The sequence below is a fragment of the Pan troglodytes genome, chromosome 2 (assembly GCF_028858775.2).
Source record: "Pan troglodytes isolate AG18354 chromosome 2, NHGRI_mPanTro3-v2.0_pri, whole genome shotgun sequence".
NCBI classification, from domain to species: domain Eukaryota; kingdom Metazoa; phylum Chordata; class Mammalia; order Primates; family Hominidae; genus Pan; species Pan troglodytes.
In genome coordinates this window covers 129,671,391-129,699,181 of record NC_086015.1, presented here as the reverse complement: position 1 = coordinate 129,699,181, position 27,791 = coordinate 129,671,391, and the positions used below count along the sequence as shown (strand labels likewise).

The 27,791-nt window shown below is 47.5% G+C and overlaps 1 protein-coding gene across 7 annotated transcripts in view; it reads left to right on the top strand.

The window, feature by feature from the left end:
- Nucleotides 1-27,038, top strand: part of ZXDC (ZXD family zinc finger C) — a 38,356-nt gene extending 11,318 nt beyond the window's left edge. For 2 of the 7 annotated variants that reach the window (XM_016941843.4, XM_016941844.4), the window contains 6 exons: nucleotides 2,415-3,100; nucleotides 4,200-4,262; nucleotides 4,901-4,985; nucleotides 22,697-22,878; nucleotides 24,911-25,006; nucleotides 26,178-27,038. In XM_016941843.4, coding sequence (XP_016797332.2) covers nucleotides 2,415-3,100; nucleotides 4,200-4,262; nucleotides 4,901-4,985; nucleotides 22,697-22,878; nucleotides 24,911-25,006; nucleotides 26,178-26,264 — 1,199 coding nt within the window. In that variant the 3' untranslated portion in view covers nucleotides 26,265-27,038. Of the gene's footprint in view, nucleotides 1-2,414; nucleotides 3,366-4,199; nucleotides 4,263-4,900; nucleotides 4,986-22,696; nucleotides 22,879-24,910; nucleotides 25,007-26,177 lie in introns of all 7 variants that reach the window. The other 5 variants (XM_054680951.2, XM_516717.9, XR_010155744.1 and 2 more) reach the window with 4 other exon arrangements.
- The last annotated feature ends 753 nt before the right edge of the window (nucleotides 27,039-27,791 follow it).

The window sequence follows — 27,791 nt, the reverse complement described above, 5'->3', positions numbered from 1 at the left end:
TTATACTAGATGCACTTTCCTTAAACTCTAGTGGGATGTGAGACCCTCTTCTGTAGCAGCCTATGTATCCCAGGATTGAATTTCCTGTGCGACAATGACTTATTTGTGTGGCATCCCCCTGCCAGCTGTCAGGGGTAGAAGACCAGGTGTCACCCTTTCGTCTAGTGAAAAACAGGCACTCGAGAACACCCAGTTACCGTGGGATTATGTCACGCCCTCAGTGGGTTGTTTCAGTCCCCCTAATGGTGGTCCTGGGAGTGGGTTCCTCACTGCTTTGTCACTGATGAAACCAAGATAGAAAGGACTTGCCAGGGTCACACCTGCAGGAAGGGCTGGGGCTGGGCTTTGAACTGTGGTGATCATGACTGTTTTGCCAGATGCTCTGCTATCTAATGTTTATTTAGTGATTGTGTTAATATCTGGCCCTTGTACATGTCTGGTCTCTGGTAGTAAATGTTTATAGAATTAGTAAAGTGCTAAGTAAGAAATTTATTAATAAATGGGTATCATTTGCACTGAGATTATTCATGATCTCTTCACAGGGAGCTGAGTCCTCAAGAGAGTCAAGGGAATTTTTAGGAAGTTTTGAAAAACTGACATAGTTTTCCATTTTTAATTTCTCCAAAGGATCACTACCATTTTCTTTCAAAATGCTTCATTGGTACTAAGGGATATTTATTGAAGAAGTGATACTATATTGATACTTTTTTTAATCTTTAAAGTAATATGACAACTAAAGAGGATACATTCTGAATTTGATTTTCTTTTTGTCTAGAATAGATTTCTTTTGTAGATTTGCATTATTAAAAATATAAAATATAATAGACATTCTGGCCAGGTGTTCACAGCCTGCAGGTATGAGCTTGGGAACAGTAACAGCTGGCATGGGAGAAATAGAATCAGAGAACCGAGAGCAGCTTTTCCTCTGGGCCAGGTGCTGGCACAGTCAGGAAGCTGCTGGGGACAGTCCTATGGAAAGCGTGACATCAAGTCCTTATTTGGCTCTTTTGCCCAAATTAATTATGCTCCCATTTTACTGTTTGCTTGATGCTTGAAGCATCCTGTGATTTGGTGTAATTGGCATGTACTTGTATACAAACCCTAAACTTGCCTATGCATTAAAATTTTTTGGAAGTCATTATTCCCCCAAAAGTATGCTGATTATTTAAATTACGTAGTTGAATAACAAATAATCAAATATTTAAAGAGTATTATGACCAGAAATTAAGACTCCAGATGAAGAAGGGCCTGTTAGAATCATGACATGCTGCAGGCGTGGTGGCTCATGCCTGTAATCCCAGCACTTTGGGAGGCCCAGGCGGGCCGATCACGAGGTCAGGAGATCGAGACCATCCTGGCTAATGTGGTGAAACCCCGTCTCTACTAAAAACACAAAAAAATTAGCCGGGCATAGTGGCGGGTGCCTGTAGTCCCAGCTACTCGGGAAGCTGAGGCAAGAGAACGGGGTGAACCCGGGAGGCGGAGCTTGCAGTGAGCCGAGATCGCGCCACTGCACTCCAGCCTGGGCGACAGAGCGAGACTCCCTCTCAAAAAAAAAAAAATAATAATAATTACATGCTGCACCAGGGCTGGGCACTGTGCTGGGGGCTGAGGGGACAGTGGTGGTCAGATGGCTCTCCACCCTCAGGAGGCTTGCAGTCCTGCTGGGGAAATGTGAGGCTGGAGATGCAGTGGTAGGGGAGGCTGTGGGAGGGAAAGCCCATCAGGAAAAGCTCCGTCTAGGGGGCCCCCAGCATGCCTGGAAGTCTTGTGCATCTGCCTAGAGCTGAAGCTTCGGGTCTGTCCTGGCTTTGCCAGGCAGCCAGTTTTATTTCCTTTGTTCACCCCTATATGGCTCCAGTCGGTTTTGGGGTGGCAGCTAGTTGTGGAGTGGAGCACAGAGTTTGGCAAACATGAGCTGACAAGCTGATTCTGAAAATATCCTCAGAGCACAGGCCAGCTAGCAACTGGCAGCTGAATGGAAAGGTTCAGTCCTCTCGGGCAGCTCCGGTGGCACCTAGAGGGGAGAGGGTGCAGGCTTTGAAGCCAGAAAGACATGGATGCAAGTCTTACTTTGCTTCTTGCTGTTACCAGTTGGCCTGACCTTAGGAAATGTTATTTAATCTCTCTCCAGTTGTTTCCCCTGGAGAAAGCCCTGTCAGCCTGAGGATCCAAGACGCGTACGTAAAGTGTCTGATGTCAGCCAGTGTCCCTTCCTGTCCCTTCCTGGGGTGTGTGTCGGTTGCCCTGAGCGACCGGCCATGGGACTCTGTCGTGATAACCAAGCTTCAGGGTGTGGGAAGAGGACAGTCAGTGCTTCCTTGGGGCATCACTCGGTAACATCATGGGCATAAACAAAAGTACTCAGTCTTCAAGGTCATAAAGTAACCAGAGTGTATTCCTTTTTTTTTCAGATCTCTTACCTCAGCTAGAAGCTCCGAGTTCTCTTACTCCCAGCAGTGAACTCAGCAGCCCAGGCCAAAGTGAGCTCACTAACATGGATCTTGCTGCACTCTTCTCTGACACACCTGCCAATGCTAGTGGTTCTGCAGGTGGGTCGGATGAGGCTCTGAACTCCGGAATCCTGACTATTGACGTCACTTCTGTGAGCTCCTCTCTGGGAGGGAACCTCCCTGCTAATAATAGCTCCCTAGGGCCGATGGAACCCCTGGTCCTGGTGGCCCACAGTGATATTCCCCCAAGCCTGGACAGCCCTCTGGTTCTCGGGACAGCAGCCACGGTTCTGCAGCAGGGCAGCTTCAGTGTGGATGACGTGCAGACTGTGAGTGCAGGAGCATTAGGCTGTCTGGTGGCTCTGCCCATGAAGAACTTGAGTGACGACCCACTGGCTTTGACCTCCAATAGTAACTTAGCAGCACATATCACCACACCGACCTCTTCAAGCACCCCCCGAGAAAATGCCAGTGTCCCGGAACTGCTGGCTCCAATCAAGGTGGAGCCGGACTCGCCTTCTCGCCCAGGAGCAGTTGGGCAGCAGGAAGGAAGCCATGGGCTGCCCCAGTCCACGTTGCCCAGTCCAGCAGAGCAGCACGGTGCCCAGGACACAGAGCTCAGTGCAGGCACTGGCAACTTCTATTTGGTATGAAGCACTCTATTCAGTCACCACCATATAGGTCACTTCTCTCATACTCGGTCTTGAGGATATTCTGGATTAATCCTTTCTATGCAGACGTTTCTGGTTTACAAAAGGACGCAGCCCTGGACTACAAGTCTGGAACTGACAAGTTCTTATGACCTTGACAAATCACCTTAACCCATCTGAGCCTTAAATTCTCATTTATTTCCTGCATAAGGAGATTTGGCTAAATGCTTTCTGAGGTCCTTTGGAGTCCTGTGGCTCCATGGTAATGTGCTCCTTTCCTTGAAGATGGGGGGTTTTGTAATGTTGAGATACTTTGCCTCTATGCTTCTCAGCTCATGACCAGTCCTAGAAGAGGAGTCGAGACATAAGCCACCTTCAGAGGTTCAATGGAAACTTTAAAACCATACCAAACTCTTTTTTAAAATTAGAATTAACAAGAAAAGAAAAAAAAAGGGTGGGGTTTATGAGCCTTAGTTCTTGGAGGATTATAAGAGTACTTCCCCAGGTTTGAGGCTGGACAGTTAATATACTTTATATCAATTATACATTTAATATAATTTAATTTAAAATAATTTAAAGATTCTTGGGAGATAGTCTGACTTTCCTGACCCAGATGGGAATGATCAGATAGGGATTTTTTTTGTGGCACAGGCTAAATTTGATGGTGACATTTATATTGTTGAGAATGTTACATCTTATTTTACCACAACTTTTAAAAAATGTTACATCTTTTGCAGTAGGATCAGTTGTGAGGCACATAGTAGCTGAGGCTCCATGGAGCCACCTTTCATTTCTTTCAGTCAGAGAGGAGGATGGTCTCTGTCTCTGCATTTCTGGTGTCTTGATTGTCGGTGGCAGAGCCATGCTTGCCGGCATTTGCTTAGGCAGCCATAGTAGTTGCTAAGTGTACAGGTGACTGGGCAGGGATGGGAGGTGGCCACAGGTCAGAGACAAGTGCTCAGTCAGTCCCTGGTGCTAGGACTGTGTGCCTCGGTGCCTTGGGAAATGGAAGCTCCCTGGTGCAGCTGCAGCTGTGGGTGGAGGTAGAGAAGCCAGCAAGACCTTGGTCCTAACCCCGTGTTCATTTTCTTGCTAGCTGTGTGACGTTGGGCTACCTCGCTTCTCTGAGTACAAATGGTGTGTGGTGAATGGGTCCCAGGTATGCTACGAGCTTTGAGGGCTGCTCTTTTTCTCTTCGTAGCGATAAGTGTTAAACTGTCTTTCTTAGGAAACGTTCACAGACTTGCAACAGCTGATGTCCTCTGAGTACTGTCTGACTCCTTCAGGCAAGTTCCTGAATTCAGTACCATCATTATTATTTTTGTGTAAGACTTTGACAAAGTATAGCCCCTGCCACCAGAGCAGCCTGTACAGTGGGTCTCTAAGGTGGGACCTGCCCCGGGCCTGCCATGCACGTGTGTGAAACAGCGTGAAAAGTGTCGTGGTAAGGTGACCCTGGGTTACCCAGGCAAGGCTCGGTGTTTGTTTCAGAAAGCAGAGAAGTATGTAATTGATTTTAAAAGTTTCTGTGTAAAATATTTTACTATGTTTTAGACTATGGAGGAATGAACTTTGCTTCTCTGGATAAGAAAGTCACATACATTGTTCCAGCTCCAAGTTTGTTCGGCCCTCGCCACAAGTGGACGTAGCGTTTGGCCGTTTGTGTGCCTTGCTGGTGACTCTGGTTTTGGGAGCTCGGATATGTCCCAGAAGCAGGCTTATGGCACTTCTGTAGCTCCCTTGCTACCCTTCCTTTGTGTCTAGATAAGTGACTGACATGCTTTTCTTTGGTCTCAGGAAAGTGGGGGCTCAGCAAGAACTGATTACCGAGCCATTCAACTAGCCAAGGAAAAAAAGCAGAGAGGAGCGGGGAGCAATGCAGGTGAGGCCGTGTGTGCTGCAGCCGGACGAGCAAGGGCCTGAGGGTTCTCTGTCACTGTTAACTGGCAGAAGAAACACAGCAGGTGTTTCTGTGCTCTTGGTTTTACTTTTCTGTTCAGAATACCCTTTTATCAACTCCTTAGTTTTATTTGAACTTAAGGGAAAAAATTAGTAACAAAATTCCCAGCATCAGTATGAACATATTTTATTTGCCTAAACAAGCTTTGTGAAAGTTAAGCGTTCAAACACCAGTGTCAGTTACCTGGAAGGCTACTAAGGTAAATAAGCAAAGCAGGCCAGTTGTCAGGAAAGCAGAGATTGTGCCTGGTGCTGAATGGCCTTGGGGCCTGATCTTGGCATGGCAGAGACCTGGGGACTGCCACTGTCCCCAGGTACGTGTACATGGAGCCAAACTGTGTGTCCTGTGGCATTGTCAGAGTTATGTTGAAATCTTATTTGAAAATGTTAGCAACTTACTTGCATTTTTAAAGACCAAACAAGAGCTGGTGATACCTATGGCCTCAAGCATCTGTCCTTCCTAAAAATGGAATAGTGGGATGTAGTGCTTAATGAAAACTGCTAAATCTTTTTCTAAAAACTAACAGTGGATTTTTAAAATATATTGTTTTTTGTGTATTTCATTTGTCCTTTGTATTTATCTAAAAGGGTTGATATGATTTTATATCTTGCTCTCTATTCCTAATAGTATTATGACTTCTTATTTAAAATAAATAACAATTGCCGATTTTCTGTTAATCAGTTTTCTTAAAGCCAGTGTTTCACTATAATGTATGCATCAGTGTGAATTGTGACTTAGGAAGGGACACCTCAACAGTTCACAAAGTACCAGAATGGAACTTGCAGAGATAATAGAAGGAAGTGTGGTGGTGAAATTTGTAGAAAGAGTTGACCATATACCAAGTAAAGTTCATGAAGGAAAGCGGATGCCTTTATTGAACCTGGTAGATAATCTTGAAGAAAAAAGAGACAAACATTCAAGTATATAACACGTGTCCTATTTATTACATTGCTTTGGAGTACTATCTGTAAAGGAGGTTTGATGTTTTCATTACTGTTTTTGTAAATATTTCAGCATTATCTTTAAAAAGTAAGGACATTGGCCAGGTGCGGTGGCTCATACCTATAATCCCAGCACTTTGGGAGGCCGAGGTGGGTGGATCACCTGAGGTCAGGAGTTCGAGACCAGCCTGGCCAACATGGTGAAACACTGTTTCTACTAAAACACAAAAAAATTAGCCAGGCGTGGTGGCACATGTCTGTAATCCTAGCTACTTGGGAGGCTGAGGCAGGAGAATCGCTTGAACCCGGGAGGCAGAGGTTGCAGTGAGCCGAGAATGTGCCACTGCGCTCCAGCCTGGGTGACAGAGTGAGACTCCATTTCAAAAGAAAAAAAAAAAGTAAGGACATTAAAAAAAATTATAGCCATCTAATGTTGCCACTTCTTTAAAAATTAACAGTATTTTCTTAATGTCAGTATCTAGCAAATGTTCAAATTTTCAGTTGTCCCAGATGCCTCAAATATTTTGTGTAACTGTCTGTTGGAATCAGAATCCAGTGGGGTTCATATGTCACTACTGGTTGATACATCATCTCTTGACTGTTTGACAGCTGTAGGGTTCTCTGCTAGGTCTTGCCTGGTTTTTGTTGAAGAAACTGATTGTTCTTTCGAGTGTGCCAGTCTGGACCTTAATGATCACATCACTGTTTTAATAGGTTCTTTCGTTTTTTTTCTTTTCCTGAAAATTAGTAGTTACGTTTAGTGGTTAGATCTGATTGGTTGGTAAAACTCCGCTGCAGGTGGGAGTGGGCTCTTGCAGGAGACCCCCAGCCTCTGGTGGCAACCATTGTGACCAGATACTGGATCCACTCATTTCTTAGGGGTTACTCTAAACGGTGGTACTCTAAATGTGTCATTCCTTTCTTACTTATAGCTGGGACATGTCTATAAAGCGCAGCTTCTCGTTTTTTTACCCTGAGGTGCAGTTCATGATGTTTGAATCTGTGTGAGTTTCTTAGCATCCTGCAGTGATGGTCAGAGTATTTTAATGCACTCATTGGTTTAAATACTTCATACACTTCTAAGGGAAATGGAAACCTGGTACCTGCTAGGTCTCTGTGTGTGAGTGCAGCAGGAGAATGTCCTCGTGAGGGTGAGGCTGCTGTCAGTGCCACCCACATCCTTGAAAAGCCCCTCCAGGTGCCTCAGCCAGTGCAGGAAGGCCACCGTCTCTTTTCCAAAACATGCAGGGCACTGGTGTCTTCCCGCGCCCATGGGTCTGCTGTGGTTTTAGACACATATTCCTGCACAGCCCTCCTCTGTGTGTCTTGTCACAGTGTTGCATCCTCTGGCGGGGATGCCTTTGCCCGCCTCCCCTCAAAGCAGCATCCTGCATACTCATGCTGCATTTATCACAGCTGAGAGTCCCCTGTGGCCGCAGTCCTGGCAGCTGAATGGCAGACTTGATGTGGATGTGACCAGACTACCCCAGTGCCCTTCCCTGTTCCAGGTTCCATGTGCATTTCATTGTCACCCCTCCCCGTCTCCTCTGGTCTGGGTGAGGGCCTTGGCCCTCCCTTGTCATGATGCTTTCAAAGAGGATGGGCCTATTGCTCTGGACCGTCCTCCCTGTGGGCCTGCCTGATGTCTTCTGGAGATGAGACCCGGGCTGGGTTGCTGGAGATGGGGGTGAGGTGCCCTCCCCACACATCCTCCCTGGGCCATGCTGTCCACACGGCAGATGTGGTAACCTGGATCACTGGTTAGGGTGGTAGCTGCTAGGTTTCTTCACCATCAACTTCTTGTTTTTCCCTTTGTAATTAACTATCTTGCAGTAGATGCTTTGAGACTGTGTGCGGGGCTTGGGGGTCCCTAAGACCACCTTCACTTCTAATAGCAACTGCAAGCTTGGGGGTCCTCAAGACCACCCTTAGGTAATTCTCTAGAAGGACTCATGGAGCTCACTGATAGCTGTTGTACTCACGGCTAAGGCTTATTGCAGCAAAAGGACACAGATTAAAGCCAGCTGAGGGAAAAGGGGCCCAGGCAAGGCAGGGCCCATGAGAGTTCCTAGTGTGACGCTTCAAGTGTCCTCTCATGGAGGTGTGAACAGTGCCAACTTCTCCCAGCACGTGACAGCACACACAGACCATTGCCCCCCAGGGAAGCCCACCTGAGACTCACTGTCTGGAGTTTTGTTGGGTCTCAGTTGTGTGGATTGGCTGGCCTTAGTCTCCAGCCCTCCAGAGGCCGAGCTGGCGCTGTGTGCCCGAGGCCTCCACCACAGGGTTAGCACAGACTGTGGAAGTGGCCCAGGGCACCCAGTTAGACAGACATTCTTACCAGGCAGGACTTTCCGAGGGTCTAGAGATCTCCCAGGAGCTGGGGGCAGAGGCGAGGCCTCTCTGGCAGGGTTAACCCTTTGCCTTGCACTGCAAGTGCCCTGTTTCTCTTTAAGCTTTCCTCTCATGTAACACTCAGCAGGGGCTTTTGCCTGTGGGGTTTAATGGTGATTTTCCATTTCCCTTATTCTTGTGTACTTATTAATTTTGTAAGGAAGAGCTGTCTCTTCTCCCTCATTTACTTATTCGCAGTATGGATTCAATGATACTGATTCTTTTTTTGTTGTTTTTTTTTGAGACGGAGTCTCGCTCTGTCGCCCCGGCTGGAGAGCAGTGGCGCGATCTCGGCTCACTGCAAGCTCCGCCTCCCAGGTTCACGCCATTCTCCTGCCTCAGCCTCCCAAGTAGCTGGGACTACAGGCGCTGCCATGCCCAGCTAATTTATTTTTTGTATTTTTAGTAGAGACGGGGGTTTCACCCTATTAGCCAGGATGGTCTCCATCTCCTGACCTTGTGATCTGCCCGCCTCGGCGTCCCAAAGTGCTGGGATTACAGGTGTGAGCCACCATGCCCGGCCTCAACGATATTGATTCTTTGGGCTGTAGTCAGTATTGGATTACGATCAATATTATCACCATTTATTTTGTTGCTCCAGTTCTTCCAGCTGTGGCCAATCCTTCAGTTGGATTCTTATGCCCCATCAACATTCTCCATCCTGGCTTTTTGTTTTGAGCACTTCCTTCCTTCCTAGCACCACCAGGCTCTTGTATTATCCCTGTCCCTGCCCTGGAATCAACTCCTCCTCCAGAGAGCCCTGGTTTCTTTTGTTAGAGGATGGTATATAGAATCCAACATGCAGACACTCGGTGGACTTATTGTTACTGGGGTTTTGTTATACTAGGGTTTCAGTGGTCAGTGCTAGTATTTATGTATGTTAACCCACGCTGTGCTTTGGATTCAGGCTATTTCAAATTTTAGATAATATGGTACATATATTATTAATACCACTAGTTACTACATTGGTACTTTTCAGCAAAATATATCTAAGTGGGATCAAATGAGACTGTAAATAGCTTTACATCAGTTCAGGTCAGTTATGTTGCTAAATTACTTTTGGCATTAAGTTTAGGGGAAAAAAATTGGGTTTGGGATTTTTTGGGTTTCAACATTTGTGATTGAGAGACTATGGACCTGTAATAAGTCCAAGAACAGCAGTTGCAGTGTAACAGGACTGTTAATGGAATCGGGTCATTTAGAAACAGTCAAGACTTCGCTGTTGTGCATGTGGTTAGGAGCCAGTGCACACGTCAGTTCTTAGGAAATGTACAGTCTGAGCAATAGCATCTGAAATCCAAGACTCTTCCCATTGTGTTGCTGTTGAGTGTAGAAAATAAAATGTGTGAATTTCTTTATCTTGAGTATTGAGATTCTCCCCTTAGAATAAAACAAGAATTTTTCTCTCAGTGTAAAAATGTCAAGTTTTATTCTTAAAATTAATAGCAAAGTTAAGCTTAAAAACGTGAACAGCTTCAGAACTATAAATGGGTATGTATACCTTTCTGCTGTCTAAGGGCAGAGAAGGGAAAGAAAGTGTGGTGCTTATCAGAGGAGACAGCAGCAAGACACATTGTGACAGAAAACCAAAGGTATCCTGTGTCACAGTGAAATGTAATGAGGGCACCTCTCCTTTCAAGAGACAAAGATTGAATACATCGGAAGTACACTCTCCGCTGTGTGTTGTCTAGGAGAGGTGCACCCTGTATGGAAATATTTGGGAAGGTTAAGATTAAGACGGGGTAAAATAAAGCAAAGGCAAATCACAAAGCAAGGGCTAATGTTAATATGAAAAGTGCAGAATTCAAGGAAAAAGCATGGGGACAAAGAAGATTTTTCCTCTTTTTGGTTGCTGTTCATGTGTAGCCTACAACAGAACTATAAGACCCATAGACATTTATATGAATATTTATTTGAAAACGTATAATATCAAACAATGTAAAAGCCGATAGAAATCTCAGATAATTGAATGTATAGAAACTAGCAGTTTGAAAGTGATTAGTTCATTATTTGCTGATCAAGCAGAAAAAATAAGCATATGAAAGATATTTAAAATGGGATTAATAAAGTTGATTTAACAGATCCTATTCCATGTCCTTTGAATATTTATAGAAATTAAATGGAACAAATTAGGGCATCAGGAAAACTATACAAAAGTCTTTACCAAAAAAAAAAATATATATATATATGTATAGTACTGCCTATATATATACATAGTATATAGTACTGCTTATATATATATATGCCTATATATACACATATATATATACACATGTATAGGCAGTACTATGTTTTCTGATCATAATATGTTAAATTAGTAAAAATTACTTGGAAAACAAAACCTCTAGACAATCAGGTGAAAGAAGAAATAAAAGCGAGGCTGGGCGCGGTGGCTCATGCCTGTAATCCCAGCTCAGCTACTCAGGAGGCTGAGGCAGGAGAATCGCTTGAACCCGGGAGGCAGAGGTTGCAGTGAGCCAAGATCGCGCCATTGCACTGCAGCCTGGGCAACAAGAGTGAAACTCCTTCGCCAAAAAAAAAGAAAAAAAATAAAAGCTAATTACAAATACAGGAAAATGGATAGGCCATGTGTTTATAAGTTTGAACTCTTGAGCCAGTGACTTCCCTGCACGTTCAGCTTTCTCCTTTGTGAAATGGTAATACAAGCACGCTGCACTTGGGATTCTTGTGGATTACATGTGAGGGTCTTAGAAACACTTGATGTGTAAGCCAACTATTATGTATTACTGTATATGGAACACAAGGGATGTAGCCAAAACTAAATGCAAGTTTGTGCCTCAGATGTCTTCCTATCAGAACAGAGTCAAATCCAGATTTTGATGCTTAAATGTGACAGCTTATTCAGATTTAGAAAAACTTTTGGTATGGGCCAAAGAAAACATATCCTTAAGGGGATACAGCCCCTAGGCCGTCATTTTCCTTTTCTGTCTGAGCAATTAAAAAAAGCATTAAGTAAATTCCACAAATTCTTTGGAATACCTAGAGATAAACAGATATCATGTTAACTGTATGATAATAAGTTAGAATACTTGCAACAAAATGCAGAGTTTTCTAGGAAAACAAGTAATCATTCAGAAATAAGAATATGAATAGTTCCTCAGTTCTCCCCCTTTGTGGAATTTGTGCAGTAAATGCTGCTCCAAAGCTCTGTGGAAAACAGAAGCTTCCCATGAAAAATCTGACAAGGGTATCTCTCAGAAAGAGAGCTGTAATCCCAGCACTGTGGGAGGCTGAGGTGGGAGTATTGCTTGAGGCCAGGAGTTCAAGACCAGCCTGGGCAACGTGGTAAGACCCCCATCTGTAAAAAAAATAATAATTAGCCACGCGTGGTGGTGCACACCTGTGGTCCCAATTACTGGGGAGACTGAGGCGGAAGAATCACTTGAGCCCAGGAGATGGAGGTTGTCGTGAGCTAGGATCTGCCACTGCACTCTAGCCTGGGTGACAGTAAGACCCTTGTCTCAAAAAAAAAAAAAAAAAAAAACTGCAGATTGGTGACTCTTACGAAGATAGATGAAAATGTTCTAAATAAAACACACTTAGGATCTGGCAATATATATATTTAATGTACTATTCTGACCAAATGGAGCTTAATCAGATAGCTTGAGAATGATTTAATGTTACGAAGTCTGTTAATTGCGTTATCTCAATAATAGATCGGTGAATAACTTTATTATTTTCTCAACAAATCCTGTATTTGATTTACAAAATGGATGGGAGGTTTCAGGGAGAGCAGTTGGAAGCCTATGTGCTCACCTATTAGGAACCAGAGTGGCAACAGCAGTGGGGAGGAGTGCTCGGCTCCTGCACCTGTCTCGATGGCAGAGCCCACAGGCTTGGCTGACAGACGTGGGATGAAGGAAAGAGAAGCCTCTCGCTCTTCCCACAGCATTGTAGTGCGATTTCATGCAGAAGTCCAAGCAGGTTCCAGGACAATTGTGTAAGAAGCTATGGACAAGAATGTCTAAGAAAACGGAAAATGACATAGAGGATTTGCACTGTAGCTAAGACTTCACGCAAGGCTGTGGCAGCTGAAAGCATGTTCTGGTGCTGGGGCTGCGTGGCAGAGCCAGGAGCCCAGGATCCAGCGCACTGGGCACTGACCTGGGACCTGGTCATCTTTGCGTGTGGAAAAGATGGCATTTCCAGTTATTGACAGGTGAATGCTGGCCTTTTAGGGAAAAAAAAATGTTAGAATTCCATACAGAATAAAGAATGAAGATGAGAGGTTAAAGGTTTTTCTAAGGCATGAAGAGCTGTGGGGGCAGCCTGCCCTTGTTCTTTTTGTCGTGTGTCCTTCACATGCAGTAACTCTGTTCACGCCTCACAAAAACCCTATGAGGTGGAGACCTGCCATCAACCCTTCCTGCACGGGTGCCACTGAGGCCCCAAGGTTAAATCATTTCCCAGAGTGTATCAGCAGAGGCACAGCTACAGAGACACGTCCGCACAGAGAGCTTTCCAGATCACCAGTAACAGCGTGAGATCATGGTGCAGAAGGTCATGAGGAGGATGGCAACGAGCGAGACACAGCCGGTTGGTGCTCACAAGGACATTGGTAGATCTGACTGAGGGCCAGGTCGGCTAGGCCTTCCCAGCTGACAGGAGCCCAGTGCCGGCCTTGGTGCACACAGTGCGTCCTTGTGCTTTCTCAGGAGAGCTTCACTGGGGACACTCTGTGATGTTTTTGGAGGGTCATTTGGTAATGTGTTCAGGAGCCAAAAAATATGCATAATATTCAGTCTTACAATTACATTTTTTGAATTTATCTCAAGGAAATCCCAGGGATCTGTGTGAAGCTGCACATGCTGCTGCTGCTCAGTGCGGGACTGTTTATAATATTTGTAACTCAAATGTCCAGAAGAACTGTACACTCTGTGCATGTTTTCAGTAAGTTCGTATTTGTAAGAAAAAGTGGGTGTATTGAGAGACAAATTTTTGTGTACATTTACCTGGAAACAAGCAGTAGTACACATATGCATGCATGAAGTGGTGTTTTCCTGAGTGTTAAGATTGTGAATGTTTTATTATGATCATTTCTACTTTTTCTACTGGAAAATACTTTGTGTAATTAAAACATGAAGATGGAGCTACCATCAAAATGGTGAGCAATAGAGCACTGTTCCTCCTGGGGTGGCCTGGTGGGCCTGAGGGACTCAGGTGGTGATGAGGAGTGGCCTTGAGTCCCTTTCCTTTCCATGGGACAGTGGGGACAAGAGCTAGAGGGATGAGGCAGGTTAAGTGTGTGCCTACCTCCCTGTGGCTGGAGCACTGTTGTGGCCACCCCGGGACCCCCTGAGCCTGGTGTCGCCCTGGCTTGCTGGTACCAGCCTAGGGAGTGGGCCCCTATGGGCAGAGGGTGAGGTGGCTGTGCTGGCACTGCAGCTCAGGCACACACACACTGGAGTGTTCCAATGGGTGATCAGGTTGGATGGAGCCTTGAAATTAAGTCAGTGATGTAATTTTTATAATCTTTCTGTTTCACTTTAAAACAAAAATCTTTGCACACCTGGTCCAAGTTTTCTCCCCTTTCTTCCTGTTGCTGCCATGATGAAAGCAGAAGGGACCACCCTCCAGGGAGAGCAGCAGGAAGGGAGGTGCGGGTAGGGGCCCTGGGTCAGCAGGGGCGGTCAGTCCGGAGGTGCACCCCCATTTATTCCTCGTTCTGGAAGAGATTTCTAGTCACATGCATGTGGCTCCTGTGCCACATGTATCATGAGGTGCCCAGGTGGGTTTGGATTTGGATGAGGGCATCTTTGAGGATGCAGGGGCTTTGTCATACCCTGTGGGCCCCGTGTACACCCCTGGGGCAGATGTGGCCTCTAACAGGGGAGGGTGCATGGATCTCTAAGCCGGGGAGGAAAGCAGATTGCAGACTTGCCAAAGTGGGAGCTGTCTGCTCTTGTGTTTTCTTTAGGGGCAGGAGAATTTTGCCCAGCAGTCCATCGTGGCTCCCTCCACACCACTGACCCTTATGTGTCCAAGGTTGGAGCCCTGGCAGGTAAAGGTTGAGCAAGGTGCAGTTGCCTGTGAGCAGCTGTGGAGGGGCCTTTCCTGTTGTACACTTCCTGTGAAGGTCTCAGACCCCTTGCAGACTCTGGACATCACTTCCTAGAGGGGCCTGGGCTCCTTTAGTCCTGTGAGTAAAGCTTTGGTTTTGATGACTGTCTCAGGGAAAGGTAGAAAGGTGCTTGGTGGTAGTAAACTTCCTGCTGCAGAAGTGGGTGTGACCCCAGTGCTGGAGAATGGGCTGCGAGCCGAGTTTCCCGCACCTGCATGAGTGAGCACCATGGTCCTTCTCCACAGAGCGTCCTGCTGTCACTTTGGTTTGTGTTAACTTTGACGCCTTTCTTGCTTCTTACTCTGCTTTCCTGCATGGAGCACACAGCCCCGGCTCCCTTTCAGTCTGCATGGCAGACACCTGGCCTCTGCAGGTCCAGTTCATTCTGTGTCCCCTTTCGGTCGTCCCTATGTTGCCGTCAGGTGATTGAGGGTGAAGGTCGGCCTTGGCAGCCCAGTGGAAAGTCCCTTGACTCTGGCCGTCAGTGGCAGGTCTCCAGCCTTTGGGAGGAGGAAACTTCTATTTAACAAAGAAATGGAATTGACTTTGCCACACACAGCCAGAGCGATGATTTGTAGAGCCAACCTGCTGAGACATTCAAAGCATCAGTCGTAGGGTCAGGACCGCCAGGTGAGGTGTGGCTCCACCTGCAGCAGCCTGGGGCAGGTTGCCTAGCCTCTGGCTTTAGCATCCCCTTCTGTGAAATGGGGAAAGTGATGGGACCTGGCTTTGTAGGGTGGTTGTGAGGACCTACAGGGGTTTTTGCAAAATACTTAGCCCAGGGCTGACTAAAAGATTCAGAGACGCTGGGCATGGTGGCACACACCTGTAGTTCCAGGTACTCGAGAGGCCGAGGCGGGAGGATCACTTGAGCCCAGGAATTAAAGTCCAGCCTGGGCAACATAGTGAGACCTTATTTCTTAATAAAAAAAAAGGTAAAAGCTTTGGTAATAGTTTTAAACATATATTTTATTCATTACATCTTCTTCTGTACATTCAACATTTTGTCAGAACAAAGTAAGAGAAAGAGTGGCAGGGCTTTGTGTGTATGTGGTTTCAGAGCTGCTGACCTCTAGGATGGGGTCCCGCTACATTTACTCTTCTGAGGCCTCCGGAGCTGGCCTTGGCTGCCCTATGCCATACCCTGTGCTATGTGCAGTGCCTGTGGACCTGCCCTGCCTGCGTGCTGCCCCGTCCCGTCTCCCCAGGCAGTTCCTGCACCTCCTGCCGTGTGGATGCTGGCCGTTGCTGTCTGACTCGCATTCTTGGAGACACTGACCCAGGCTCCTCTCAGCGCTTCCAGCCAGGTTTGGCAGTGGGAACATTAGGGGGAGATTAGAGGGTGTGTGGCGAGAGGCAGGGCCTCACTTGCTCTGCTTCCATGGGAGTTTCATGGCGATGGCCGTCTACCCTCATGGCTGTGGCCCCAGTTCTTCCTGGGTGGCCCCTGCTGTAGTTCTGCTATACGCTGTCCCTGTTCTGGACTCTGGTGACGCCACACCTTCCCTAGTCCCTCCAGCCCTAGGGGTGGCAGCCCCACGACGTGCTGGTCTCTGGTGCTTGCTTCTTAGTGCATGGCCGTGCCATTCCCTGGTGCCTGCCCGGGATGCCTGTGTGGAATGCCCAGAGTGTTCTAGGCAGGGTCCCCTCTGTGATTAGCTCCTCAAGGGTGCTGTCTGTGTCACAGACACTTTGGGGTCCTGTCAGTGGCCTCTCGAGGCTCCCAGGGTACCCTGTACTTTCTCACCCCTTGTTGCTCATCTATTGTGGGTTTGTCTGTGTGCTGCAAAATGCACGGCTGTACTGAGCGCACCAGCCAGCAGCTGTAAGCTCCATGTGCAGGGCCACCATCGTGGCCGAGCACCTGCCATGTGGTGAAGATACAGTACATACTTGTTGAATGGATGATGAAACTTGTGCAGACCTCAAATAAAAGCTAATAATTTAATGTATAAAGCTAACATACCCTGGTTCTAAAACTTGACAAAGGTGTGATAACTATTGAAGACATACGGTGTGCCCTGCACAGTTCTAAGCCCAGCATATCTACATCTATTACCCCATTAGTCCTCGCAACAATCCTGTGAGGTGTAGGTCCTCGTGTCCCCACCTTTCTGGATGAGAAAGCTGAGGCAGGGAGAGTTCAGCCAGGGCTGCATAGCTGGTAGGGGCAGGGGCAGCGGCAGGATTGAACCCAAGGCCGGCTGCCCTCAGAGCTGTTACTGAGCCTGTTGGCCACGTGGTATGCAGGAACACTGTGTCTCACCTCCAGCAGGTGAAGCAGGCATGGGAATCCCAAGTGAAATACCAGCACATGGACAGCGGGCGAGGGTGATGTGGGGCGAGGCAGCCTGTCAGCATGATTTGCCACAGCAAATGCCACAAGAGACGTGCAGGGTCCACCGAGGCCGAACAGGGCAGTTGATGACATTCATCACCTGCTACTGATTTGAAAACATCACAAATATGAATCAACTAGGAACCCAGATTTCCCTAATACTAGAGAGCAGCCAGCTGTCAGCGGCATTTTCAGTGGAGAGATGTTGGCATCCCCCCAAAGCTGGAGGAATGGTAAACCAAACCATTGGCGCAATCTATTTGACACTTTTATGGAAGTCTCTATTTTTAAAGAAGCAGAATCAAATAGAAAGGAGAGAATGATGATTACTTAATGACAAAGTCATTGTCAGGCTTAGAAAACCCAGGGGAATCAACTCAAGCAATTAGAAATAAGAAGGATCAATAGATAGCTAATTGCACAGTACATATTTGTATATATAAAATTAATAGATTTTCCAATAAGAATAATTGTGAAAAACTGACCTTATTCATAATGACAGTAAAAGTAATAAAGTATGCCAGGCTCACTCATGACAAGTGTGCTCTGAATGGGTAAGGTCCTCTGTAGGGTCTGCCAGCTAGAGATGCCCAATTCTTGTTCACTTACATACTTTATTCAGTTCCTGTAAAATCCCAGAGTAACTTAAACACCTGTCCACTTTAAGTTCATCTGGGAAGATAGCTTGGTGAGAATACCCATGAAGGCTGTGAGATGGGAGGAGGCAGTCGGGTACTCAGGGCCTGCCAGATGCCCTGGAGGAGAGAGTGCCCCTGCAGAACAAAGGACCTGTCGTGTGAGCAGCACATCCCTAAGCAAAGGGTGAGCACTCAGCACAGGCAGGGCTGGTCATGTGGGTTTACTCTGGAAGAGATCATTGTGGGTTCCTTATGCTTTCTCCCCTGTAGCTTCACCACCCAAGAAAAACTACTTACAGTGTTTCAGTGTTAAACTGAATGAAACCTACACAAATGTGAAATGTGAAACCTACACAAATGACTTGTTTTTGAAAAATGATAAACATTTTTATCTGCTTTTTGTTCTTAATATGAATATTTTTCCTTGTGGATAAGTATATTAACATATTATATCTTTCTAAGAGCTGTGTTGAACTAACCATGTCAGGGACCTAGTGAGTTAAGCCCCAGTGACCTCTGATCTTCCACCCTTGGGAGAATTGGGAAAATAGTCAGTTACTTCCTGTTCAAGTGAGGATGTCAGTAGAGGAAGCTCGCATGACCACCTGTGGTTATCAAGGGAGGGGCCTGAGCCTCATCTGTGCAGATCCTTTCTCGGGGCACCTGGCTGGCTCTGAACTCTGTCCTGTGGCAGGCACTGCGGTGCTACTGGTGTGGGGATGGCATGCTGTTTGAGCCAGGCCCAGTGCTGTTGACCTCACCTAATTCTCGTCATGGCACGGTGAGGTGAAAGCAGTGTGGCCATCTCCATTCACCGCAGATGATGGGAGCTGAGTCACATAGCTGGATTGTCCAGCTCCCAAGCCGGGGCCCTTGACCACTTTGCTGTTTACCATCATACCTAGATAGGACTCTTCCTTAAGGAGTCCTTCCTTGCTTCCCAGGAGGTTGCTTGGTGTTGGATTTATACTGCTCCTCTCCCCACTCCTGCAGATTCTCCAGCACAAGCAAGCATTTTGGATAATGATTGAAAATATTGAAGCAAAATGTAGTTCGGTGTTGTTACCTTGTTCTATAAGGGTTTGTGGTTGTCCATAGTGAGAGAGGAATTTCATTTTTCTTGTGACTGCTTTATTAATTAAATTGATTATATTGCATTTGATGCCATGGCGCCCTTTACTAGTGAGGACCCAGGGCTTCATGGTCATCGTGAGGACGTGGTGTGGACCCCATTTGTTTGCTCTGGCATGTCTTTAAGCATCCCTAGATAAACATACTTGCTTAGTTAACCCAGGAAGTTTATGATTAACTTTCAGCCATCTTAAATGTTCACGACATACCACCAGACTTCAGGGTGTACCGTCAGGGATTCTAGGACAGAACACCCTGCTCAGGCCTGGGGGACAACTCAGCAACGGGGGCTTGGCCCCTCCTCCCCTGGCTGCCCTGTTCTCTCACAGCTGTTGGCCTGGACCCCTGCATCCTTTCCAGGTTCATCTTCCGGGTGCAGTCCTTGCTGGAACGGACTCTCTGAGAAGGGGTGTCCGAGCTCATCTGTGGCAGGTTCTCCCCTTCACCCACAGCTGTCCTTCTGCTTGCCAAAAAACGGGGAGGCTGCAACTCTCCACCAGACTTCTACTGCAGTGTGTTGCCTTGGAGTGCACACAAAAACAGGATATCCTTCCAGAGCACCAAACCCAGGGGCAGTTCCAAATACTGGTTTCAGGGAAGCATCCTGTAGAGTAATACCGACATTAAAACTTTTATGAGCCGGGCTCGCCAGCTTACCCTTCCTGTGCAGAGATGTGTCTGGGGGTGGACGCTGAGATGTTCTGCTTGAGGTACATCAGAGAGGGGATGTGGGGCATGGATGGACATCTCTCGTAGAAAGTCCTCACCTTTGCCAGCCCTCTGCTGTTGTCAAAGAATGCATTACTTTTAAGGAATGAGCCCTATGTATGTATAAGCGTGAGCAGTTCTTTTCAGCTATTGACTTTTTATCCCTAGACGAGTTGTTAGCTGGGAAGAAAAATACCTTCTGATGCAAATTAGTGGTGGTGTTTCTTCTCAGTGTAACTGGTGTCTACAGGACTACCTGAGACACTGAATTAAATGTGCGGATTGAAAAGAAATTCCTGTGATTTTTTTTCATATTGTATGCTGATACAGAAGTTGAAACCAATTTAGCTTGTCCTGAGATATTCTCGTTACAGCCTATCTTTTTTCCTGTTGTAAAAGTAATACAAGTAAATTGTTAATAAAGATAGAATCATTTTAGTTACTGGTTTAGGTATAAAAGGAAAGTGTAACCATGTCTAGCAACATTAGTGGAATTATTTCTGATTTTGCACCCAATTCTGATTTTCCCATGATTCGAATGGCACATACATGCTAGCACACATTTTGCAAAGGAATATTAGGATTCAGTCATATTTCTTGCTTTGTAGGTAACTTAGAGTGTGGCGTACACATTTGGCATTGAATCATGATGAATGGCTCAGTTTTATCTTGTTTATGTTATAAAACTTGATAATAAATACTTGATATACATCATCTAAAATCTTGCCTGCTTTTAAAAGAAATCTGGAGAGATACACTATTCACTGCCTGCCTTAATTTATTCTACAGTGGTTTTCATATTATTATTATTTTTTTTTTTTGAGAGGGAGTCTCGCTCTGTCACCCAGGCTAGAGTGCAGTGGCGTGATCTCGGCTCACTGAGAGCTCCGCCTCCGGGTTCACGCCATTCTCCTGCCTCAGCCTCCCGAGTAGCTGGGACTACAGGCGCCCCCCACCACCACTGGCTAATTTTTTGTATTTTTAGTAGAGACGAGGTTTCACCGTGTTAGCCAGGATGGTCTCGATCTCCTGACCTTGTAATCTGCCCGCCTTGGCCTCCCAAAGCGCTGGGATTACAGGCTTGAGCCACTGCGCCCGGCCAATATTTCTAATATAATAACATGTTTCAGTATTTTTATTTGAATTTAAAAATGAAGCCAGGCCTTTTATTAGAAAGCAAGCATAATGCGACTGTTCTGGCTGCAGCACCGGCCCTGCTGCTGGGGCTTCGTGGGCAGGCAGTTCCCCCTCACTTGAATGAACTCAACCTGCAGCTGCAAAGTTGTGATGACACATGAGCATCTTATTTTTAAAAAGTTTTTAATTGACAGGAATAGATGCTGACCATGTCTAATTCTAGCAAGAAGTAATATTTAGACACAAATACATGAACCAACTGGGGAAGAAAACCACCAGTCAGTCCCACTCCTCTTGAAAAGCATTTTCAATATAATTTTGCTTTTAATATCATAATTATCAAAGTTTCTGATATATTTTGTTTTGATTTGTTTTGCATTACTAATAATTGCAGTTGTAACAGTTCAAACCAAAAATGTTAATGCCTAGAAGTTAAATAAAAGTTAAGTTTATGTACATATTTTTATATGCTAGGGTGATAAAAGACTTGAAAGCATAGAAATGCATTCAGGTAAAATTCTGGAAGTAAGTGGGATAGTATACAAGCTCACGGAGGATATAGGCACACTTCATTTTTTGCAGTTGACTTTTTTTTTGCTTTTTACAAATTGAAGGTTTGTGGCAAACCTGTATCCAGCAAGTCTGTTGGCACCATTTTTCCAACAGCATGTTCTCACTTCATGTCTATGTCGGTATTTGTTAGCAATAAAGTATTTTTAAATTAAGGTATGCATTGTTTTAGACATAATGTTATTGCAGACTTAATAGACTGCAGTACTAGGAACTGATGTGAAGTTTCCTCAAGGAGGGGTGAGTAAGTTTTGTGCCCCAGGCACCTCTCTTGCCCCAGACCCAGCCCTGCTCTTCTGTCTGAAGCAAGTAGAGCAATTAGAAAAAGAGAAACCAGGCGTGGAGAACAGTCAGAGATGATCCAGAGCGAGGGTTGCTGGGTTTTCTGGAACACTGATGGATGAACAGAAAGGAAGTATTTTGTAATGGAAGTGCATCTCCCTGCAGTGAGGGGGAACTGAATCTGTGTTACCCAGAAACCTCCTGGTTAGCATTTGCACTTCAAAGAAAAAGAGCCCTGAGGCACCCAGAAAAGACAGCAGGCTGTGCCTAAGTACAGAGGACCCAAGGTTTGTGCACCCAGTTGGCTTGCCTGCTGAGTGTGAAGCTCTCCGGGACCCAGGGCACTGTGGAAGACAGGAAGGGATCTGGAGTGAGGTGAGCAGGTCAGGGAGACAGCATATGCAGGGCAAGTCAGCTCTCACCCCATGGGCTGCTCAGAACCTTCCTGTCAAACAGCCTCGTAAAAACAGCCTGCCTTGGGCAGCAGGGTCACCCAATTGAATACTTTTATTAGGAATAACTTATATGATAGTCATTGTACAGTTGTTTTTTTGAAGCCGTTCATAGCTGGATCCCACACATCCAGGCAGGGACGTGTGGGCAGAGCAGTGACAGTGCCTAAACTCCTTGGCACTCGCCAGTCACTGTTCTAAGTTTTGATCACATATTTACTATGAAATCCTCTCCAAAACCTTCCGAGGTTGGGACTAGCATTCCCATTTTACAGGTAGAGAATGCTGAGGCCCAGAGCTTGAGTTCCTTGTCCAGATCCCTGGAGCAGAGTGGGTGGCGGGTCAGGGTGAGCCTAGCCGGGGTCTCTGCAGTGCACGCTCTAGGCTACCTTTGGGCCCTTTTGAAGCAGCTCTTGGGTTTGTTATGGGTGTTAAGATTTTTTCTTTTTTCTTTGTGCTTTACTTCATTTCTTAAGAAGCACATATTTGTAAAACCCATGGAGTAGTGACTTGGAAAGGAGCTGGACAGAGGCAGCAGTCCACCCACAGGTGGGGTGTGGAGACCGCCCGCTTCCTTCCTGTTCCATGATGCTGTGGCTCTGGGCTGTTGGCTGTCCTCAGTTGCGCTTGGGATTCCTGCCAGCCAGCAGCTGCTGGAGTTAGAGGATTCTGCTCTCCAAGAATTTGCAGCTTGTGTCTGATTACCGTACCGTCTGGCAAAAAAATACGTATGATGTTTTTACATTTTTAAAATCAAAATCCTGGTGTTTTTTTGTTGGTATGGTTGTTTGTTTCAACCTCTTAACTCTTGATTTTTTCTGTTGAGTGATTTTATGTCTCTTAGCTGTGCAGAATGACAATTAATGGGAAGGCTGTCTTCCCCATAGTGAGACCTTGGTAAGGGCAGACCTGACTGGTAGATTGTAGATTGGGTGTGCTTGTTTTTGTATTTCATTTTAGGAGCCTCACAGTCTACTCAGAGAAAAATAAAAGAAGGCAAAATGAGTCCTCCCCATTTCCATGCAAGCCAGAACAGTTGGTTGTGTGGGAGCCTCGTGGTGCCCAGCGGAGGACGGCCAGGACCAGCTCCAGCAGCTGGGGTGCAGTGCGGGGCGCAGGGCGTCCAGGTCCAGCTGGTGCAGGTGAGAGCTGGCCAGTCACACAGGCCAGCTGTAGGTGGGGTGGGAGGGTCACGCAGGTCTGAGCAGTGTGCGGCATGCCGCATCCCCTGCCCATCGCAGCACCCCCTGCCTGCCCCTCGCCCATCCTCCCCTGTAGACTGCCCCAAGTCCTGTCTCCTCACAGCCCAGATCCTCCCTTTTTCCCAGCCTGTCCTGCATCTGCTCAAGCTCTGAGTGTTGCTGGGACCGTGCATCCACTTCCTGACCCTGTCTGTGCACAGCCCTGCATCTAGCCCCAGAGTAGCCCGCCTCCCTGCCCGAGGCCCCCAGGGCTGTTTTGCAGCAGGATGAGATCTGTTTGAGGCCACCCTGCCCTTCTGCTGCAGGGCTGGGGCAAAGGGGCTCCGCAGGCCGTCTCAGCCACCCCATTTCTAGGGCGGCCTGCTTGTGGCGCACTAGCAGCCTTTCTATGCTGAAGGTGGTGGGGGTCTTTTCAGTGTTTTTCTATTTTCTTTCCTATGAAACAGAGCCCCTCCAGGGCAGGCCCAGGCCCCTCCCAGCCTGTCCGGGCCACAGATACCTGCAGCTGTGGCCAGTTTCCAGGAGGTCTTTGAGCACACCTGCTTCAGCAGCCCTGAGCACACCTGCATCTTCAGTCTCAGTTTGAGGGGCTGGAATGGGGAGGGAAGATGATTTGGAAGGATTTGGGGAGAGAAGAGATATACAAGCCGGGGCTGTCTGGGTTTGGCCCAGGTGTGTGCCCCTCTTCACCACTCCACTCTGTAGATTCCCTGTGGCAGGGGATGCGGTTGCAGGCCCCACGGAAGTGCGGAGGGTGGAGCTGACGCTGGCTCTGAGTTGGGAAACAGGCACGTTTGTGGGTTCAGAGTCCTGGGAGAGTCTCGCCAAGGAAACAGGACCAGGCCTGGGGCTCAGAGAGGCAAGAGGAGGGGCGGCCTGGGCAGAGGTGGGCTGGGAAGGGGGCAGGGAGGAGGCTGCGGGCAGCTGGGGGTGGCCCTGTGCTGGTTGGAAGCTAGCGGTGAGCGTCAGGTGGGGGCTGAAGCTTGTCTTAGAGAGGGGCAGGAGCACTGGTCCTTTGTTTCCAGCTTCTGAAGAGGTAAGAACTCCCCAGGAGCAGGGGCAGGGGAGGGGGAGGACCATCCAAGGAAACACTGCCTCAGCTGGCAGGGCAGAGGTACAGAGTCAGGACCAGAGGCTTGGCAATAGGGAGACGGTAGGGAAGCTGGTGCCACTGGCAGAACAGGAGCAAGTAGGGGGTATACTTTTAAGAGATGCCTGATTAAACCTGGGTTTGAGTTCTTTTTCTGTCCCTTACCAGCTAGCGTAGTCTTGGTTACTTAAGCACTCCGGGCCTCAGTTTTGTCATCTATGAAATGGGAACAGTAGTGCAGAGCTTGACACACAGGAGCTTCTCAAACAGAAGGAATGAGAGGTGCAGAGCAGCAGCACCAGGAGCTCCACTTCGGGGTGTGAATGGCCATGGGCGGACATGCAGGTGCAGGACAGGCGAAGTGTGGGACAGATGAAGTTTCTAGCCTGGACTGTGAGGGGCCTGGCAGCCTCCCCTCTCAGGAGCCCCTCTACCTGCCCTGGTCCTTCCAGCTGGCCCGTAGGCAAGCTGGGGCATGCAGGGAAGGCCCTCTGTGGGGCCCGAGGATTTGCTGGAGAGCACTGTGGGTACACAAGGTTGGTGGGGGTACAGGGTGTGCCAGGGCACCTGCAAGGAGTTGAGGAGCGTGCCTTAGGAGGGAAATCAGTATTTGGGCTGACTGAGGGGAGGAGCTGGACAGCAGAAGGTTCCAGGCCCAGCAAAAGCTGCTGGGATCAAGGTGACAGAATGAGAACCAGGTGGGAACAGGTAGTACCCAGCCCCCATAAACAATTCCTGCTGGGTCCTCGGGCCTCCCTTGGAATACAGGGGGTGGGCTGGTTCTGCCACGCATTGCAGCTGGAGGAGACTTCTCAGGTGAGACGAGGACCGTTGCTGCACTCTCACAGACATGTGACAGGCCTTTCTGTGTTGCCTTCCCAGGATGACCCCTCCGGCGAAGGTGTCCTGCCCTCGGCCCGCGGCCCAGCCGCCTTCCTCCCCTTCCTCACTGTGGACCTGCCCGTCTACGTCCTCCAGGTCTGGATGCCTTACTGCCGTTTGTTTTTCTTATTGAGACTCGCAGAGCCTTCGACTTCCAGAAGGCTGGCTTCACAGCTGCAGGCTGGTCACTGAGGCCGCGTGGCTTGGGAGGCTCAGTGGGTTGGTTGGTTGCCAGGATGTCTTGCTGCCTTCTGGAGAAGGTGGGTGAGTGGAGCTCAGATCTGCAGGACGCTGCAGCTCCTGCTGGTAGGCAAAGCAGGAGAAGTTAATATGCTCTTGAAAGTGTTGTGCTTATGAATTCCAGTTAATTCTCTGGGAAGAGGGCTGGCCAGTGCCCAGCCTGTGGGAGAATAGACTCGGATGAATTCAGTAGTTTGCTTACGTGGTTAAGCTAAGGATGGGTGGCAGTGAATGATTCAGAGTTTGATATGAAATAGCGAAAGCGTATAGCTTATCACATTTCTAACAGTTTGCCTTATGTGTTTATATATTTACAATAAGCCATGCAAATTGTGTTTTAGTTTTTTTGCATTCAAATTGGGCTATTCAGCATTTCCCTCGCAATCAAAACCAAACTTGGACAGAAGCACTGGTGGGAGCAGAGGGCCGGGCACCCAGGCTGCAGAGGGGTGAGCTGGAGGGCAGTTTGGCAGCATGGATCAGAGAACTTCAGAAGTGTCTGCTCCATCCTGCCTGGCAGCCCCCTCCTGGGACTGCTCCTGAAAAAATAAGGTAGTGACATAATCACCGTAGCCCGGAGTCAAATGGTGCAACAGCAGGAACACTTCTTCTAGCAGGAGGAGACAGGCTAGATGGGGCCTCCATAGCCCTGGGCCACATCCTGGTCAGCTGTGAGGGCACAGGCGGACACCTAATACCTGGGAGAGTGCTCACCGTGTGAGAAGTGCGGAGAAAGGGTTGCAGAAGTAAAGATGATTTTGTTTGTGTAAAAAGGCATATGGGTGTATGAACATGTGAGGGTATACATCAGTGTGCAGACAGAACAATCTTGAGAAATTTACAGTACAGTATTGAGTTCATTTTTCCATCAAAGAACATGTGTTTAGAATAAGGGGAGCCTGTAGTTTTGAGTAAGAGAAGTCAGGTATCTCACCACAGGCCTGGTCAGTGTCCTGCTGTGTGGAGCCACAGGATCCCTCTGCCTCCCCTCCCTCCTCCCTCTTCATGACAATGCTTGGTTTTGCAGGAGGTGCTCCCCTCATCTGGAGGCCCTGCTGGACCGGAGGCCACCCAGTTCCCAGGAAGCACTATCAACCTGCAGGATCTGCAGTGACGGCAGCCTCGGCCTGGGCAGGCCCAAGGCCACAGTCTAGGACACACCTTCCCTGAGACTCATGACATGAGCCTGGGGAGACCTCATTTGGTTTCCGTTCAGAAGACCAGCGTAGCCCTTTTGAGACTTTTGGGTACATTTATCAAAAATGTTTTCCTTTTGTTTTACCAGGAATGAGTTCAGGCTATACTCTTTGAAACTGCATTTGTGAGCAAAGTGCTTTGGCAAGGCAAGGGTCTCCCTCAGCAGGGCTAGGTGCACTACAGCCCCTTTCCCCGTGTCCCGTTGGATCTGAGCTGTGTAGCACTTGTTGCATTACAAAGAAAAAGACTTCTGCAGGAAATAGGGTAGAGAACAGGCTGTCTAGTCAGATGCAACTTGATCTGTGGCAAAACCAAGTGTGGTCTTTCAGCTTCAGTGTGTTAGCATCCCAGCACCTGGGATGGGGTTTGTGGGCAAGTTGATTTTGCCACACTGTAGGGCCCAGGTGGTCCCATTACCACCGTGAAGCCAAATTCTAGCCCAAGTCTGGTAGAGCAGTCGGGCAGCTAGTTTTCGGGGGAGAATGATGTGGTGGGACAGAGGACCTCAGTGGCCTATTACGGAGCCCTCTTCCCAGACTAAATTCATAGCCGAGAGCTCGGGGGGATGGTAGAGTTAAAATTTAAAATAATTTTCTAAATTCTGTATTTGGATATTAGTGTTTAAGTGGTAATTTGGCAACAGTTTATAAAGTGATGTTCTGAATACCATAAATTATGTGTAGGACTGTGATGGTGTGTGTATGTTTTATTATTGAGGTTGATGTGCACATAATACGTCAGTGTATATTTTTACCGAGTGAGGTCTGTCTTGTAAAAGGAGACAAGGTGATCACCTTGCCCATGTTTATTTGTAAGTCTGTCAACTTAGCAATGACACAGGGTCACTCCTAAATGACTTTTTTTTTTTTGCCTTGTGCCTTTTGAAGTATGTGTTCATTCAGAGGCTGTTTTGATTCTCAGACTGAATCATTCAAACTCTGCCCTGTGTTTGTTTCTTGAATTTGGGGGTGACACCAAGTTTGAGTGAGTCCTCCCTCTGTCTTGTCCCACTCTGAGGTGCTGTCCCCAGGTGCTGTTCCACGTGGAAGAATCCACACCTCGTCGGCAAATGGGTCTTCTCCACAGACCGGCGCTCTGTCACCAACTAAAGGCGAGGGGAGAACTTGCCCACCTGGCAGGCTCTTTAGCCCCAAGGTGGCCCGGAGTCCTCCTCCCTCCATGGGAGCCTTTTGGCCACCATGGCGGGTGGAGCCGCACCCACCCCATCTCCATCGGGGAGGAGGGTCTTCCCCCAGGAATGCCCTCTCGGCCTCTATTTTTCTCCCATGTGCCTCCCTGGGAACGTCACCGTGAAGTGACTGGGACTGGCACCCAGTGTTCTGGGCACCAAGGTTCCCTGCCGGTGATGGGCCTAACTCCTAGTGCAAATGAATGAAAGTTTTCTTATAGTCATGCACCGAAGGTTTTTCACCTTGGCTTAATT